Below are 16,356 nucleotides of genomic sequence, written 5' to 3'. Positions count from 1 at the left end.
CTTCCTAAGTCTCATTTGGTGTCTCAGTTCTGTCACCTCTACAATGTCTGAAAACTAGACTCTTACCTTACAGGCGTTTTGGAAAAAAACATGGTAATGTCTATCAATCATCTGGTATCCAATAGGTGCTCCGTATATGATAGCCATGAACTACTTACTTAAACTCAAAAACAGGGTTAAGGATGTAGCTAAATTGGGAGAGTGCTCGCCCCAAGTGCAAGCCCTGGGCTCCATTCCAAATGTGATGGTACCTGCTTGTAACCCTAGCACTCAGGAGGGACAGAATTCAAGGTAGTCCTTGGCTACTTAGTAAGCTAGAGACCAACCTGGGATATGAGATGCCTTTAAGAAATCTACAGTCAGCTGGGCAGTGGTGGCGCACGCCTTTAATCCCAGCACTTGGGAGGCAGAGGCAGGTGGATTTCTGAGTTTGAGGCCAGCCTGGTCTACAGTGTGAGCTCCAGGACAGCCAGGGCTATACAGAGAAACCCTGTCTCGAAAAACAAAACAAAACAAAACAAAAAAAAAAAAAAAACAGAAAAAGAAAGAAATCTAGTCAGCTTCAGTGACACTTGCCTTTGGAGATTTGTCATGCTGCTTCTTCCCAGGTGCATTTGTGGGTTTGTGGTTAGAACAGAAATAGACGAAAAGGAAAGCTACGTCTCCCTTCTGCTCTTCTCTTCCGAAGGAGACTTGCCATCCCAAGCAGGACTGCTTATGGCCCAAGGCCAGAGTCCTTCAAGGGACTTTTGAGAAATGGTCTGTCGATCCAACTTGGCCTCAATGATAACCCCTGCCTCAGCCTTCCAAGAATCACACACACACACACACACACACACACACACACACACACACACACACACACACACACACACACAAATGGTTCTTCTATATAACTCTGGGCGTGATAGCACACGCCTTTAATCCCAGCACTCGGGAGGCAGAGGCAGGTGGATTTCTGAGTTCAAGGCCAGCCTGGTCTACAAATTGAGTTCCAGGACAGCCAGGGCTACACAGAGAAACCCTGTCTCAGAAAAAAAAAAAAAATCTTGTTCTATATAACTCTGGATGCCCTGAAACTAGCTCCTGATCCTGGCTGGCCTTGAACTCAGGTATCAGTCTCTCTGCTTCCAGAATTAAAGGTATATGCTACCACACCCAGTCCAAGGAACTTTGGTTTGTACTAGAAGGGCAGTAGTGGTATATTCCTTTAATCCCAGGGAGGCAGGGGCAAGCAGATCTTTGGAGACCAGCCTGGTCTACAGAGGGGATACCAGGACAGAAAAACTGTCAAAACACAAAAGTGTTCTTCCCTCACTAGAGGTGCAAAGCAGATAAGCATCACTTGTCTGAGAATGAAGTCAACACAGGAAAAGAAACCAAGAAAGGAGGTTTAATCTTACTTATCATATAATGCTTACAGCCGGTGAACCAACCAACCTATGCTACTCAAACAATAAAGTGCCTTTTTACAGCCTAGGCCAGTCTCAGAAAGTTGCTGCACGTTGCAGGATTTGGTCACGGTGTGAACCCCTGAGAATGTGAACTGTAAAAATCTGTTTCTTGTTCTGGTGTGGCTCAGCCCTAAGACACACCCTTAAACCCAAGAGCTTTCTGTAAGAACTAAACAAAGTAAAGAGGCAGAGGAAGCAGCCAGTTGGCAGGAGTGAACATAAGAAAACCCAGGAAGGAGAAAGGAGGGGCTGGGAGCTGACAGACAGCCTGGAGGAGCTTTTCATCTTCTGGGATGTTGGTGGAGGAGGAGGCTCAGCCGGGTGTGCTCTGCCTCTCTGAGCCTTGTGGCTTTCACCACAGCATCTGAGTCTTCATTTGGTACATCCAATCAATGTTTGGGGATTTTGTTTTGAAAACAGGTGCATGTGACCACAAACAAGAAGCCCCATAACAAGGGCCTGAGTTTCCCTTTCCCATTGGTCACCCGAGAGAAGGGTCTACTTGCTTCTAGCTTCACACTACCAGCAAAGACAAACATACATCTTTCTTTCTTGAGTCAAGTTAGGGAAAAAAAAAAACAACCCTACAAGATCTTTGTGATAAGAATGTTTCTTCCAATTCCAGTTGAAAGATATCAGAGAGCTGTGTTAGCCTGCTAATAATATATCCTGGTAACAGTGAAATTAAAGGTCTTGACAGGTATTGGTGACACTCAAGAGGCAGAGAGGCAAGTGATCCCTTCAGCCCCAGGCCAGCTGGGGCTACAAATGAGACATCAAAAAACCAAGAGCAGGAGCTGGAGAGATAACTTAGCGGCTAAGAGCATGGTCTCCAGAGGACCCACACGGCAAATCACAACCATTTGTAACTCCAGTTAGTTCTAAGGAATCTGATACCCCAGGCATACAAGTGGTGCACAGACATACATGCAGACAAAACAGCCATACACATCAAATAAGACAAATTCCTTAAGTTCATCATTCTTGGCCTAGAGAGATGGCTCAGTGGTTAAGGGCACTGGCTGCTCTTCAGAGGTCCTGAGTTCAATTCCCAGCAACCACATGGTGACTCACAACCATCTGTAATGGGATCTAATGCCCTCTTCTGGTGTCTGAAGACAACTACAATGTACTCATATACATTTAATAAATAAGTAAATCTTTTAAAAATTAAGTTTATGATTCTCATTTTCCCTACAGGCCCTTACTTAGATCCCTCACTGGGTTCTATTGGTTTCCTTATCCTGATGACTGATGTAAGGCTACAGTCACCAGTCACCAAACACAGTCCATCTGTGGAAGATGTAAAGCCACTTTCTTGAAGATGCTTTTGTGTCCTAACAAGCATCTATTGTCATGAGAGATTAAAGGGACTGGCGAGAACCTTAAAGAACAAGGGTTTGTACCAGGCATGGTGGTGCCTACCTTTGACTCCAGCACTCGGGAGGATCTGAGTTCAAGGCCAGCCTGATTCATTACAAGCTCTAGGACAGCTAGGACTACATAGAGAGACCCTGTCTCAAAAGAACACAGCACATATAAAGGACGTGTGTATATCAGGCTAGAATGTAAGTAAAGACTTAATGAAAGCCAAACCAAGGCAGATAACAAGTTGGAGCCCAGCCTGAACTATACAGTGAAACCCTGTCTCAAAACAAAATCCAGTGTGTAAGTACATGTTTTATTTTTTTAAAGAAAGATTTATTTTTATCTGTATGAATGCCCTATCTGCATATACACCTGCACACAGGGAAAGGGCATCAGATCACATTATATACGGTTGTGAGCCACCATGTGGTTGCTGGGAATTAAGCTCAGGACCCATTGCCCTTAACTGCTGAGCCATCTCTTCAACCCCCTCTGCTTTACTAACATACACACATGCCTTACATATGTAAACAAAAAAATGTATACATGGAGCTAGAGAGATAGCTCTTCAATTACTAGTACTGGCTGCTTTTCCACAGGACCTGGGTTCAATTCCCAGCACCCACATAGCAGTTCACAACTGTCTAGCTCCAAATCCAGACCGCACCCACACAGACACACGTGCAGGCAAAACACCAATAAATAATTTTTAAAAAGTATATTCATACTTAAAATTTTGCTACTCAAATACTGAGAAGAAACCCATACAATTTTCCATAAGCAGCAGAGATCAGAAAAAGTGGTAAAAGCGAGACTTTGCAGTATACACCTTTTTACAGTCCTGAAATCTGAACCTGTTGACTGTATTGACCACTGAAAAACCAATCCCCTTTTGATATCAACCAGCACTTCCCATCCTAGGCTAGGCCTCTCTCTCCCCTGCAAGCCCTTCTCCAAGCCTGACAGGCAGGAGCCACTCCTGACTCGTGGAGGTGAATGACGGACATGGTCACACCGTGATGCCTTTATAAGGAGGCTTTATTGTTAATTATTTACCTTAATAGTCTCAGAAAGAAGAATAGATTAGCTCAGTCCAACATGATTTGCAGTTGGCAAAATCTAGTGAAGCAAGTGTTCTGATTGCTAAGGATTTAATCTGGGTGCTTTTAATACTTAGCCATCTAACACTTTCAACATAATCCAGAACTATGCATCAGCCCCTCCTTTTCCCTTTACCACCACACCTACCTCCCTTCATTACGGAAATATCTTCATTAAATATGATTCCCAGAGGACAGGTTCCCTGGAGCAAATAGCCATGAGGACAGTGCACAAAAAGAAAACTGAAAATAAAACTCTGTATGATAATTTACTAATCTAAGGAAACAAAACCTTCCAATATATTAAGAAATAAATCCAGTTACAAATGCACTAGTAGGTCTGTGTGGAGGCTCTGGCAGAGTAACTGAGAACAGCCAGTTATTTACAAGAGACACAAGCAGGAAGGGCGCACCTAGCCCAGCAAGGGCCTCAGAAGCCAAAAGTGTTCTCTCCGCTGTAGGCCACATACAAGAATCCATCTTCATCTTTTTCCTTCTCGTAAAGCTGTCCCATAGTTAGGCTTGAAAGAGAAAAAAAAAAAAAAAATGAGTGAGAATTGAGTCCTGGTATCAAGAGGAAAAATGAGGCCTAAGGATCGGACGCTTTGTGGTTGGTGGCTAGGAGGTAAAAATAATTCCGGTACCTGCTGTGACCTGCAATCTGCTCTACGGAAAGAAAACAGAGGCAAGGAAAACTGAAGATGGGCTGAGGGGTGGCGGTGGCTCACTGACAACATTAACCTAGCAGGCACAGGGCCCACAAAAAGAGGGCAGAGATCACAACAAATTAGGATGCAGGCCCAGCACATGCCTAGAATCCCTGCACTCATGTTGAAACCTGTAAGGAAGCCAACTCCTTGGAGATGGAAAGGATCATCCCACTGTCACAGGGAACATGTTGGGTTCTCTTCGTATTTATTTAAATATTTACAACTCAGACTCAAAGTCAAAGATAAATGTGGATCCTTGTTATGAACACACTCAGGCCATAATCTCGAGTCCCCAGAGATCTTATACACTATGATCCTTATGTACAATGCAAAGCTCCCACGGTACCTGGGACCCAAAGAAACCTTCCCGAGGCCAAGGATGTACTTCAGTGGTAGAGTGCTTGCCCAACAGGGGTGAAGGCCTAGGCTGGATCCCCATTATTTCAAAAGAATAAAATGTAATAAGACTGCTCAAGCTTCCGAAGAACCTCCAAAAATAGGATTCCTTAACTAAACCTGGGGGTGGAGGCCCAGCTCGCCTTATGCTGCAAAACAGACTGCCGGAAAACTGAGTTGTCTCAATGAGAGTAGTAACACCTACTGCAACCACATGCAAGCGCTGGCCACGTGACCATGCTGAAGAAGTATGAGCACAAGTGGTAAGTCAACCAGGACCAGCAGGAAGAATCTGACCCAAGAACAAGTCGCTGTGGCACAAGTTGTCTAAATACGGACACAAAAGAGATGCAGCTCAGCTGGTAGAGTTCTTGAATAGTATAGTTACAACATGGGTTCAGACCAGACACCAGTCCATCCCACATTACATAAAAAAGCCTAGGAATGGTGGCTCAAACCTATAATCCCAACACTGACAGGAGGATTGTAAATTCAAGGTCACCTGTGGCTCCATTATCAAATTCTAGGCCAGCCTTGCTGCATAAGACCTTGTCTCCAAAACAACTAAATGCATTGCATACCAAGGACCAATGGGGAAATAAAGAGATTCAGGGTTCGATTCACCCCTGGCCTTTGTTGCTGGTGTTTAACTGAGACTCATATGTAAACAAGGGATGCGGCCCATTAATTGAGGGGGAGTTTTTGCTTCCCTTTTTCACTTCCCACCCCATTTACAAGCTTAGCATGAATGGCTGTGTGAGTAGATTAGTAAGTAATAATGTGGGGGATAAATATGGATCTGTTGTTATGCCAGGCAGTGGTGGCCCACACCTTTAATCCCAGCACTTGGGAGGCAGAGGCAGGTGGATTTCTGGGTTCGAGGCCAGCCTGGTCTACAGAGTGAGTTCCAGAACAGCCAGAGCTACACAGAGAAGCCCTGTCTCGAAAAAACCAAAAGAAAGAAAGAAAGAAAGAAAGAAAGAAAGAAAGAAAGAAAGAAAGAAAGAAAGAAAGAAAGAAAGAAAGAAAGAAAGAAAGAAAGGAAAGAAAGGAAAGAAAGGAAAGAAAGGAAAGAAAGGAAAGAAAGGAAAGAAAGGAAAGACGGAAAGACGGAAAGACAGAAAGACAGACAGAAAGCAAGCCTGTTGTCTTTTCCAGTCACAACAGTTCTCTATGTGAGGCTCTCTTAATGTGGAATTTGTGAACTAACTCTGGATGCACTGGAGAGATGGCTCAGCAGTTAAGAGCACTTGTAGCTCTTACAGAAGACCCAGGCTCCCACCACCCACAGGGCAGTTCACAACCATCTGTAACTCCAGTTCCAGGCAATCTGATATCCTTTAATGACCTCCCTGGGCAGCAGACATGCAGTGCACACATATATACATTTGGGTAACTCTCATGCACATACATTAAAATCTAAATAACAAAAAGAGGGCAAACATCTCTGAACACATTGTCTAATCAAAATCCTACAGTTAAGGGAAGAAAACCCTATTTAGCTACTTCTAAAACAGAAATCACCAGATTTATCCAGCAACTGAAATGTGGCATCTGAACTGAGGCTTGCTAAGTGGCAAAACACAAGATTTCAAAATAAAGCAAGTTAGGTTACATGCTGAAATGACAACTCATGTAGCCCAGGCTGGTCTTGCACTTGCAAGTTCACCCATGTTTAACTTGCTGAGGATTAAGGAGCTTCTAGAATTGTTAAGACCCACATGAAGTTTGCCTGCCATTCCCATGGAAGCCCAGTCCTGGGGTAGAGGAAGCAGGCTCATGAGAACCTGCTGTGTTGATTTTCATGGCAACCTGAGCTGCCTTTGGGATCTCTAGAGCGCTTTGTAAGCATCTCCATGAATGACATGAAATCTTGTGGTGGGACTCAGGTCCCCCACCCCTGACCCCATCTGTAGCCTGGCTATTCTGGAAATTGAACTCTAAACAGATCTGGCTTTGAACTTGGTTCCATCTGGCTCTGCCTCCCAAGTGTGCCCCACCACCTGTACTGTGACTACCCAGTGAAGTAGGCCAACCCCAATGACCTAACATCAGATCCTTGTACCTTTGGCAAGGATCTTCCGTGGAACAGTGTGCCTCATACAGACTAACAAATGTCCCATCAATAAAAGTTCACTCAAATGAAGCAGACGCAGGCAATACTGACCCTGCGTAGGAGATAGTTTATAGCAGAGGCAGGCATATGTTAGCCTAGGACCTGTTCTATAAAGCTCAGGGCAGATGGCCTTCCCTCTCAGAGACAAGACCTGAGCACTTGCACTGAGGTGGCCATCAGAATGGTCGGTCAGGAGTCCTAAAGCGGAGGCAGCTCTAACATACCTGCCAGGCAAGCTCTGCAGACCCGCTGGACAGTTAGATCAAGTAAGCCAAACCACAATTTCAAGGCTTCCTACCTAAGGTGTATGGAGAAGACACCCAAAGTCTTCAGTACAATGCACTCTCCTGCTGGAGCTCTAGAAAGAACAATGCTGAGGATGTGGGGCACTGCTACCTTCTAACTCTTGATTCTCAGGAATTAAGAAATGGAAAATGCGGGCTGGTGAGATGGCTCAGTGGGTAAGAGCACCCGACTGCTCTTCCAAAGGTCCGGAGTTCGAATCCCAGCAACCACATGGTGGCTCACAACCATCTGTAACAAGTTCTGACTCCCTCTTCTGGAGTGTCTGAATACAGCTACAGTGTACTTACATATAATAAATAAGTAAATCTTAAAAAAAAAAGAAAGAAATGGAAAATGCAAGCCCGGGCGTGGTGGCGCACGCCTTTAATCCCAGCACTAGGGAGGCAGAGGCAGGCAGATTTCTGAGTTCCAGGCCAGCCTGGTCTACAAAGTGAGTGCCAGGACAGCCTTGGCTACACAGAGAAACCCTGTCTCGAAAAACCAAAAAAAAAAGAAAAAAAAAGAAATGGAAAATGCAGGGCTGGAGAGATGGCTCAGCAGCTAAGAGCACTGACTGCTCTTCCAGAGGTCCTGAGTCCAAATCCCAGCAACCTCATGCTGGTTTACAACCATCTGTAATGAGATCTGATGCCTTCTTCTGGTGTGTCTGAAGACAGTTACAGTGTACTCATATACATAAAATAAATAATTCTTAAAAAAAAGAAGAAAAATCGAAATTGGCAAATGTAAGAAATGGTGTACAAATGTACATATAATAAATAATTCTAAAAAAAAAAAAGAAAGAAATGGAAAATGCCAATGGCAAATGTAAACCATGGAGCCAACCTATGGTGAGATGATGTCTCAAGTGCTAAGAAGAATCCCAGTTAATTCCCTGAAAGGCTGCTTGCTCCCTGTGCCTCCATTCAAGTCACAAAGATCCAGGCAACACCCTTTCTCCAGTGGAGGAACTGACCAACAGTAACGCCAAGTCTCAGTAAGAGCCAGGTGCGGGACTCACTATGGCATTAGTTTTAGCTTCCTTCTCTATCGTCCTGTGAACTGGGGAAGGCTGACCTAGGGCTCATGTGAGCACCACTCACGGTGGAATTGCCTTCAACTCTGAACCAAAGGCAGGCCATGGAGACACTGAGTCATAAATAGGCTGGCGGTGTGATGACCACCTGGCCAGCCATCTGCCGTGCAGCTCATGTGTTTTGCTGTCTTTCAGCAAGGGAGGACAGTGGGGTAAGGCAGGTACTCTTTGCCCACCACGGTGAACCTTGAAAGGCACTGGTTGTGAGGTGAACTTTTAACAGGACCCAAACCAAAATACCCAGAGCTGAGTGGGGACGGCTTGACACATGTTTCTCTGACATCTTCTGCCACTCCTAAAACACACCTTTCTTTTCTTTTAAAACAATTGTTTTTATGTGTGTGTACAGGTCAGGACAATCTGTAGGATCCAGTTCTCTCTTTCCACAATGTGTGTTCCAGAGATCAAACTCAGGCCACCAAGCAAGCACCTTTACCTGCTGGGTACCTTCACCAGACCAATAGCCATTTCTGAGAGAAGTGTTTACCCAGAATTGATCACAACTGTTAAGTTTAAGCACACTTCTCAACAAGATGGTCCCTAAGACATCTTACCAGACTTTAAGACCGAGAACCAACCAACTGCCACCTCCAGCAGCACTGGTCTCTCCAGGCCAAGCTGGCAACAAGCTGAGGATGTGTACTCAATAACACACTCCTGTTTTTAGTTTGTTTTTGTTGTTTTATTTTTGAGACAGTCTATGTGGCTCTGCCATCTGGAATCCACTATGTAGACCAGGCTGGCCTTGAACTCAGAGCTCTGCCTCCCTGTCTCCTGCACTGGGACTAAAGATGTGCACCATAACACTCAGCTTCCTGTCTCTACTTTAAACTTCTATAAACAAAGAGCAGACCTGGGTTTCCCGTCTACTACCATGCCTGGGAAACTGGTAGACCAATGCGTTCTCAGTTCTGCCTGCATGAAGGCATAGTTCCTCTTCTGTGCTCAGCCAGATTCTTGATGTAAGCACTCAGGTAGAATTCAACTTTCTAATATTACATCAAACAGGCAGTTGAGGCCTGGCCTGGCCTTTATGTTGGGTTCTAGGACAACTAAGAGGTATGTAGAGAGTCTCAAAAACAGGAGAGAAAGAAAAGGCAGCTGAGATATCTTTTTTTGTGTGTGTGGTTGTTTTCCAGACAGGGTTTCTCTGTGTAGCCCTGGCTGTCCTGGAACTCACTGCGCAGGCTGGCCTCGAACTCAGAAATCCACCTGCCTCTCCCTCCCAAGTGCTGGGATTAAAGGCGTGTGTGACCACCGCCTGGCTGTTTTTGTTTTGTTTTTTTTTTGAGATCTCACTTTAAAAAAAAAAACCACAAAAAACAACAGTAACTCAAAAAACAAAGGACAACCCCTTCAGGCTTGCCTCTTTGTGTATACAGCATCTGTATTCAAAACTACAATACTAACCCGAGACTCTCCGTGCTTAGCCCAGGGCTCAGCTCTCCCCATAACCGATGCACTCTATTCAACCTCAAGCACCACTGCCCCTCTGCAGCCTGTCAATCATGGCAGAAGGACCAGGGCTCCTGCACGCCTAGATTCCTTTTCTCTCTCTGCTCATCTCCCCAGCCACTGTGCAAGCTGCAAGCATGGCATGAATGTCGGAGGCTCCGGGGTTCCCTAAGGAAACTGCCAGACTTTGAGGAGATGGTGAAGCTGAGTCACCACAGCTTTAGGCAAGAGACCCTGCTGTACTTCCCTTTGGGCTCTGATGGATAGTGACATTTGCATGGGTCTGAAATGCCACGTGCCTCTTTTGATTATTCTCCAGTTTGGGTTTGGGATTTGATTTTTGGAGGAGGCCTCAACTATATTCTCCAAGGTAGCCTGCTCCTGCCTCAGCCTGCTAAGAACTGGAACTACAAGTGTCTACTACCCCAAACCTGGCCCACAAATACATTTTGCTTTGTTTTCATTTGTTTGGTTTTTCTAAGACAGGATTTCTCTGTGTAGCCTTAGTTGCCCTAAAATTCACCAGGCTGGCCTTGAACTCAGAGATTCACCTGCCTATGCCTCCCCAAAGTGCTTGGATTAAAGGCGTGCAGTCAGCACTGCCCTGGCTCTAAAACCTTTTCTTTTTGTCTAATACAAGGTCTTTCTACGTAGCCCTGGCTATCCTGGAATTCACGAGGCTGTATGGGACTTACAGAGACCCACTTGCATGCACCACTACAGCCCAGCAACAAATATTTTTTAAAACCCCCAAAGAAATACAGATTAGCCTGTAGGGCAAAAAGTCAGTAACTGGGACCTTAAGTACTAAAGGCCTTCATGCTCTGTCCTGAGGAACCAGAATTTGGTTTCTGGGGTCTGATCACTAGGCCCTAGATCACTTCAGTCGAATGTAACCTGCTTTAGGGTAGACTCAGCAGACTAGAAAGGCAAATAGAAGAAATAAAAATGGTCTCGTGTTTTTCTAGAAAGAACCTGGAGTGAAAACGGCTCTGATGTGACCTCTGTCGCACCACTTCACTTCCAATCGATTTATACTTCAGGGACAACAGGAGAAGGGTGAGGAGACACAGAAGCCATTCCCATCCCTAGACATTAGGGTCCATTAGAGAGGCCTGAGCCGTTCCCTTCTAGAGCTGAGTGCATGGCTTAGTAGAACACTTGCCTGGCAAGACAAGGCCCTGACCTGGGTCCCCACTTAGTGCCAGAGGACAGGCACTAAGGACACTAAACCAGTGCCACTGCTGCTCGTGTCCTACTTCCTCTCCAGAGGTAGGAAAGCAGGATCACCAAGGTGCCATGCAAGGTCTGGAATCCATCAAGGATTTACTTCCTTCTACCTTAAGGGGAGCAGAGTGGCCCCACAGATGCCCCAGCTTCCTCCTGGTAAAATAAAGTGCACAGCCATCAACAAAGTGCCCAAGAGCCTCTGAATGAAGGCTGAGAGAGGCAGAGGGATGACAAGACCTCCAGAGCTATAGGTGGCACAGAAAGGTAGCACCCAGTGGCTCAGGCTCTGAGTCTTCAGGCTCTGGCTTTCCTATCCCCTCAGGCCAAGTATTTATTGGCTTGTCTGAAGCTTCTGCTATTCTCCCGAACTTCCTCTCTACCAGAGACCAGAAATAGATAGTACAAAGATTTACAAAGAAACAGTACCAAGACAATAGCCAATCTTTCACCTTAATAGAAATAAGATATAAAATTTGACTTAGCTCTCTTTTGGAACTTTTTCTTTTCTTCTTTCTTTCTCTCTCTCTCTCTTTCTCTCTCTCTCTCTCCCTTCCTTCCTTCCTTTTTTTTGATAGAGTCACTGTAGAGCCCAGGGTCACTGTATAGGAATTCTTTAATTCCCAATCAAACTAAGAGCTGTGTGTGTGTGTATGCGTATGTGTGTGCATGTGGTCCAGTATGCCACCACATCTGGCATCTTTTGTAGTTCTCAGTGAATCTTGTTCCTACAAACTAGGCTAGCCCCCTAGCTAGTTTAGGTCACTAAATTAGATGTAACAAGGAATCCCCACTGGGGAGACACATGAAAGCTGAAATATGACTCAGGGTTTTAAATGCCCAGTCATTAATGGGAAAGGAGTAACCAAGTCTCAGCCAAGCTAGTCGATTTTCCTTCCCCAGGGGAGTTAAAAACAGGCTGTGAGCTACATGGCCCCTGCCTAAATTCTGGTCCCTGGTAGAGAGAAAAGGAAACAGTTTAAATGAATCAATGAGACCCAGGGCTGGAGAGATGGCTCAGGGGTTAAGAACACAGATTGCTCTTCCAGAAGTCCTGAGTTCAATTCCCAGCAATCACATGGTGGCTCACAACCATCTGTAATGAGATCTAATGCCCTCTTATGGTGTATCTGAAGACACCTACAGTGTACTCATACAGATAAAATAAATAAATCTGTAAAAAAAAAAAAAATAGATGAGACCCTCATCGCAGGCCTCAGTTCTACCTATGGCTTATGGCCAAAAAAGTTGTGAAGGATTTGAGGAGTAATTTGTTGAGGGCATGGGGTTTGCACATGTGTGTGTGGAGGCCAGGTCAACACAGGGTATCTTAGTCAACTTCTGGGTGCATGTTAAAGTCCAGATCTGGGTCTGGGGAGATGACTTACTCTGTGAGCAAGTGGACCTATGTTTAGATCAGTAAGCTCAAGGTTCAGTGAGAGACCCTGTCTCCAGATGTATGCTAGAAGGCTTAAAGTAAAAGCTCTAGTCAGGAAGCCTTACAACCTGAGTGCTAATGTGGAAGAGAATCAACTCCAGATGTTGTCCTCTGAACTTTACACAGATACAAGCACACACCCATATACATCAAATAACACCAGATACTCTTAAAATTAATTCAAACATAAATGCCCTTAGCCATCCCCTAAAGCTATTGATATGCAAATTAAGAGTTGGGTGTGGAATAAAAATTTTTTAAAAGTGAAAGTAGCTGGGTGTGGTGGAGCACGCCTTTAATCCCAGCAGTTGGTATGCAGAGGCAGGTGGATTTCTGAGTTCAAGGCCAGCCTGGTCTACAGAGTTCCAGGACAGCTGGGGCTACACAGAGAAACCCTGTCTCGGAAAAAAAAGTTGGGTGTGGTAGCTCATGCCTTCAATTCCAGGGAGGCAGCAGGATGAGTTCAAGGTCAGCCTGGTTTAAAAGTTCAAGGACAACCAAGGCTACATAAAAGAAACAACCCACAAAAGTCACTTGATATGCACTCACTGATAAGTGGATATTAGCCCAGAAACTTAGAATACCCAAGATACAATTTGCAAAACAAGAAAAATCAAGAGGCAAGACCAACGTGTGAATACTTCATTCATCCTTGGGATAGGTAACAAAACACCCATGGAAGGAGTTAGAGACAAAGTTTGGAGCTAAGACAAAAGGATGGACTATCCAGAGACTACCCCACCCAGTGATCCATCCCATAATCAGTTACCAAACCCAGACACTATTGCATATGCCAGAAAGATTTTGCGGAAAGGACCCTGATATAGCTTCAGTGAGGCTATGCCAGTGCCTAGCAAATACAGAAGTGGATGCTGCTCACAGTCATCTATAGGATGGAACATAGGGGCCCCAATGGAGGAGCCAGAGAAAGTACCCAAGGAGCTGAAGGGGGTCTGCAACCCTATAGGTGGAACAACAAAATGAACTAACCAGTACCCCCAGAGCTTGTGTCTCTAGCTGCATATGTAGCAGAAGATGGCTTAGTTGGCCATCATTGGAAAGAGAGGCCCCTTGGTCTTGCAAACTTTATATGCCTCAGTACAGGGGAACGCCAGGGCCAAGAAGTGTGAGTGGGTGGGTAGGGGAGCAGGGCATGGGGGGAGGTATAAGGAACTTTCCGGATAACATTTGAAATGTAAATAAAGAAAATATCTAATTAAAAAAAGGAGGAAATAAACTATCTTGAAAAACCAAAAGAGAGAAAGAGGGAGGGATAGGGAAAGAGAGGAAGGGAGGGAGGGAGGGAGGGAAGGAAAGAAGGAAGGAAGGAAGGAAAAGGAAAGGAAGAAGTTGTACTAAGAACACCTCCTATGGTTTGAGTTTTATAAGCGGCGAATGGATTTCCAAGCCACAGGCCCAGCTAGCAAACACTTCTTACCTGGACTGTGGGACTGTCTTGTCCACAAACAGGAAGATGGCCTTCTCGGAGGGAAGCTGGATCCTTTTCCTGATGATCCACATGAACTGAGCCACAGTGATGTCCGAGGGGACCAAGTACTTCCTCTTGTCTATGTCAACAATCTGAGAGCCCGAGACTTTTTCCACGATCACCTGGGAAAGACGGGTCAGAAGCTCAGGCCAGTCCTCCACAGAGCAACTTTTGCCTGGAATCCACAAAGGCTGCTACCTGGTTCCCAGCACTGTGAGAGGGACGGCGAGGGAGAGCGAGCTCCAGCACTTACCCACAGGGCTTGATTGCTCCAGTCTGATGAGCAGAGTGTGGACAAGGCAGTGTGTGGGAAACGGCACAGATGAGTAAATCAATATGCCCACAGCTCAAGAAGCCCCGCTCTGGAGGCCCAGAGCTGACTGATATTCCTCATTTCTGATCTCAGCGTTTGTAAGAGAAGCACAGCTACAAAGCTTTCTATCTTCTTCCAGAGACAGGGTCTCTCTGTTAGTCCCAGATGTCCTGGAACTGTAGACCAGGCTGTCCCCAAACTCTGAGATCAGCTGCCTCTGACCCCTGAATGTTGGGACTGAAGGCACGTGCCACCCCACTGCAAGGGTAGCTCTCTAACATTTTATCTAGGCCGATGAAAAGATTGATCTGGCTAGGGTTTCATCTGTCATCTTTTGATCCATAGATAGACCCTGTTAGAGCATTCCAATCCCCAACAACACTGGAAAGAAATGGATGAACTAAGGGCAAAGCTATACAACTACAGCCACCCAAGAGCCGACATTTTCATTTGGCCTGTTGCTTCTCTCTGAACAGTTAACATTTATCCTCCTGCTTCTCAAAGGGACTGTTTACAAGCAAAGCACTACAATAGTAAGACTTTATGTCCTTCAAAAATCAATAGTGATATCAGAAACGATCGCCCCAACTAGGGCAGAAAGCAGAAATAAAGCAACATACTTATTGATTAGAGGCAAAACGAGAGCATTTCAGATTTGTTAGTCAAACAAGGATGGCAGAATCAGGGTAAAGAGAAACTCGAAGTTAAAGGTCCAGCGTTAAAGATGACTACCTTGAAAGGATGCTACCGTATCCAACCCCAAATGCCAGTCTCCCTCCACCATCATTCCCCAAAGTGGCAGTGACCTGTTGCCCTGTCCTAGAACACGGTTCCTTACATAATTGGTGAGGGAGCCGAGAGGCTGCAAGCAGCTTGCTGCCCTAGATCGGGAGATTCAGCACTGGTGCCCCTGGACAGCACCAGCCCCTTAAGCCCCAAGCTTGGGCCGGCGGAACCCCAGGCTGTCCTCGGTCTCTGGGCTACACCTTGAGACCTTAAGTTCTCAACTGTTGCACGGCCTAGCGCGCCCGCCCGACACCTCTCCTAGACGCTAAGGGTGACAGCGGGGTGAGGGGGCGGGGAGTCCACACTCACCGGAACTCGGTCGGGGTACTTCGCTCTGATCTTCGCGGATTCCACGCATCTGTGTTCTGGGGAAGAAGAAAACCAGGCTGACATTCGCACTTGCCGGACAGCAGGGCCGCCGCTGCCGGAACCCCTTCTTCCTGTCCGCCCTTCTCCGCCCGCAACCTGCCTGCGTGCGTACGCCCCGAGTCCTAGCCCCGGAGTCCCTCGCCACAGATCCCCTCAGGAACTCCCAGCGAGATCCACGTAGGGCGACACGGGTCCGTGGGAGGCGCCAGGATGCCGGGGCCTTGGCGACCCAGCGGGCCCGGCAGGGCGGCGGGAGTGGGGGAGGGGCCGCGATCTGGGGCCCCGCAGGCCGACCGCGCTTACCCAGAGAGTGGTCCTCCTTAAACATCCACTTCATGGCGACGGGAAGCGACGGAGCCGGCTCTTCGAGCCGCGGACTTCGGCGAAGCGACCACAACAACAACGGAGGCGGCGGCGGCAGCGACGACTACTCCACAGGCGGGACTTCCGGCTGCCGGAGCCTAGCAACCTCCCGGGGCGGGGCTTCCGGCGGGCCTGGTAAGAGCTTCAGTAGGCTACGATTACGTGAGAGGGCGGAGCCTAAGCGGAGACCTAGGAGCGCTCCTGGGAATGGAGACTGACGTAGGTGGCTGGGAAGTCTGTGAGTGACAGTGGAGACTTTAGGAATTAGTGACTGGAATGGAGTTTCAGGATTGTGCATGACAGGCAGGTCATGGCTCATAGCTTGGAACGCTTGTAAAGGGCTCTGGAAGGGGAAGTCTGGGGCTTAAGGAGAAATGAATATTAATTTTTG

General features: G+C 46.5%; 1 protein-coding gene across 1 annotated transcript; it reads right to left on the bottom strand.

The window, feature by feature from the left end:
* Positions 1-3,842: 3,842 nt before the first annotated feature.
* Gabarapl2 (gamma-aminobutyric acid (GABA) A receptor-associated protein-like 2) lies at positions 3,843-16,055 on the bottom strand. The gene is made up of 4 exons (NM_026693.5): positions 15,906-16,055; positions 15,543-15,598; positions 14,084-14,256; positions 3,843-4,443 (listed from the first exon to the last, which is right to left on the bottom strand). Exons 1-4 carry the CDS (start codon positions 15,937-15,939, stop codon positions 4,353-4,355), a joined length of 354 nt encoding a protein of 117 aa, NP_080969.2. The 5' UTR covers positions 15,940-16,055; the 3' UTR covers positions 3,843-4,352.
* Positions 16,056-16,356: the final 301 nt, after the last annotated feature.

The sequence above is a fragment of the Mus musculus genome, chromosome 8 (genome assembly GCF_000001635.26).
Source record: "Mus musculus strain C57BL/6J chromosome 8, GRCm38.p6 C57BL/6J".
NCBI lineage: Eukaryota > Metazoa > Chordata > Mammalia > Rodentia > Muridae > Mus > Mus musculus.
Note: the sequence above shows the minus strand (reverse complement) of the source record. Positions and strands in the feature narration are given on the sequence as shown.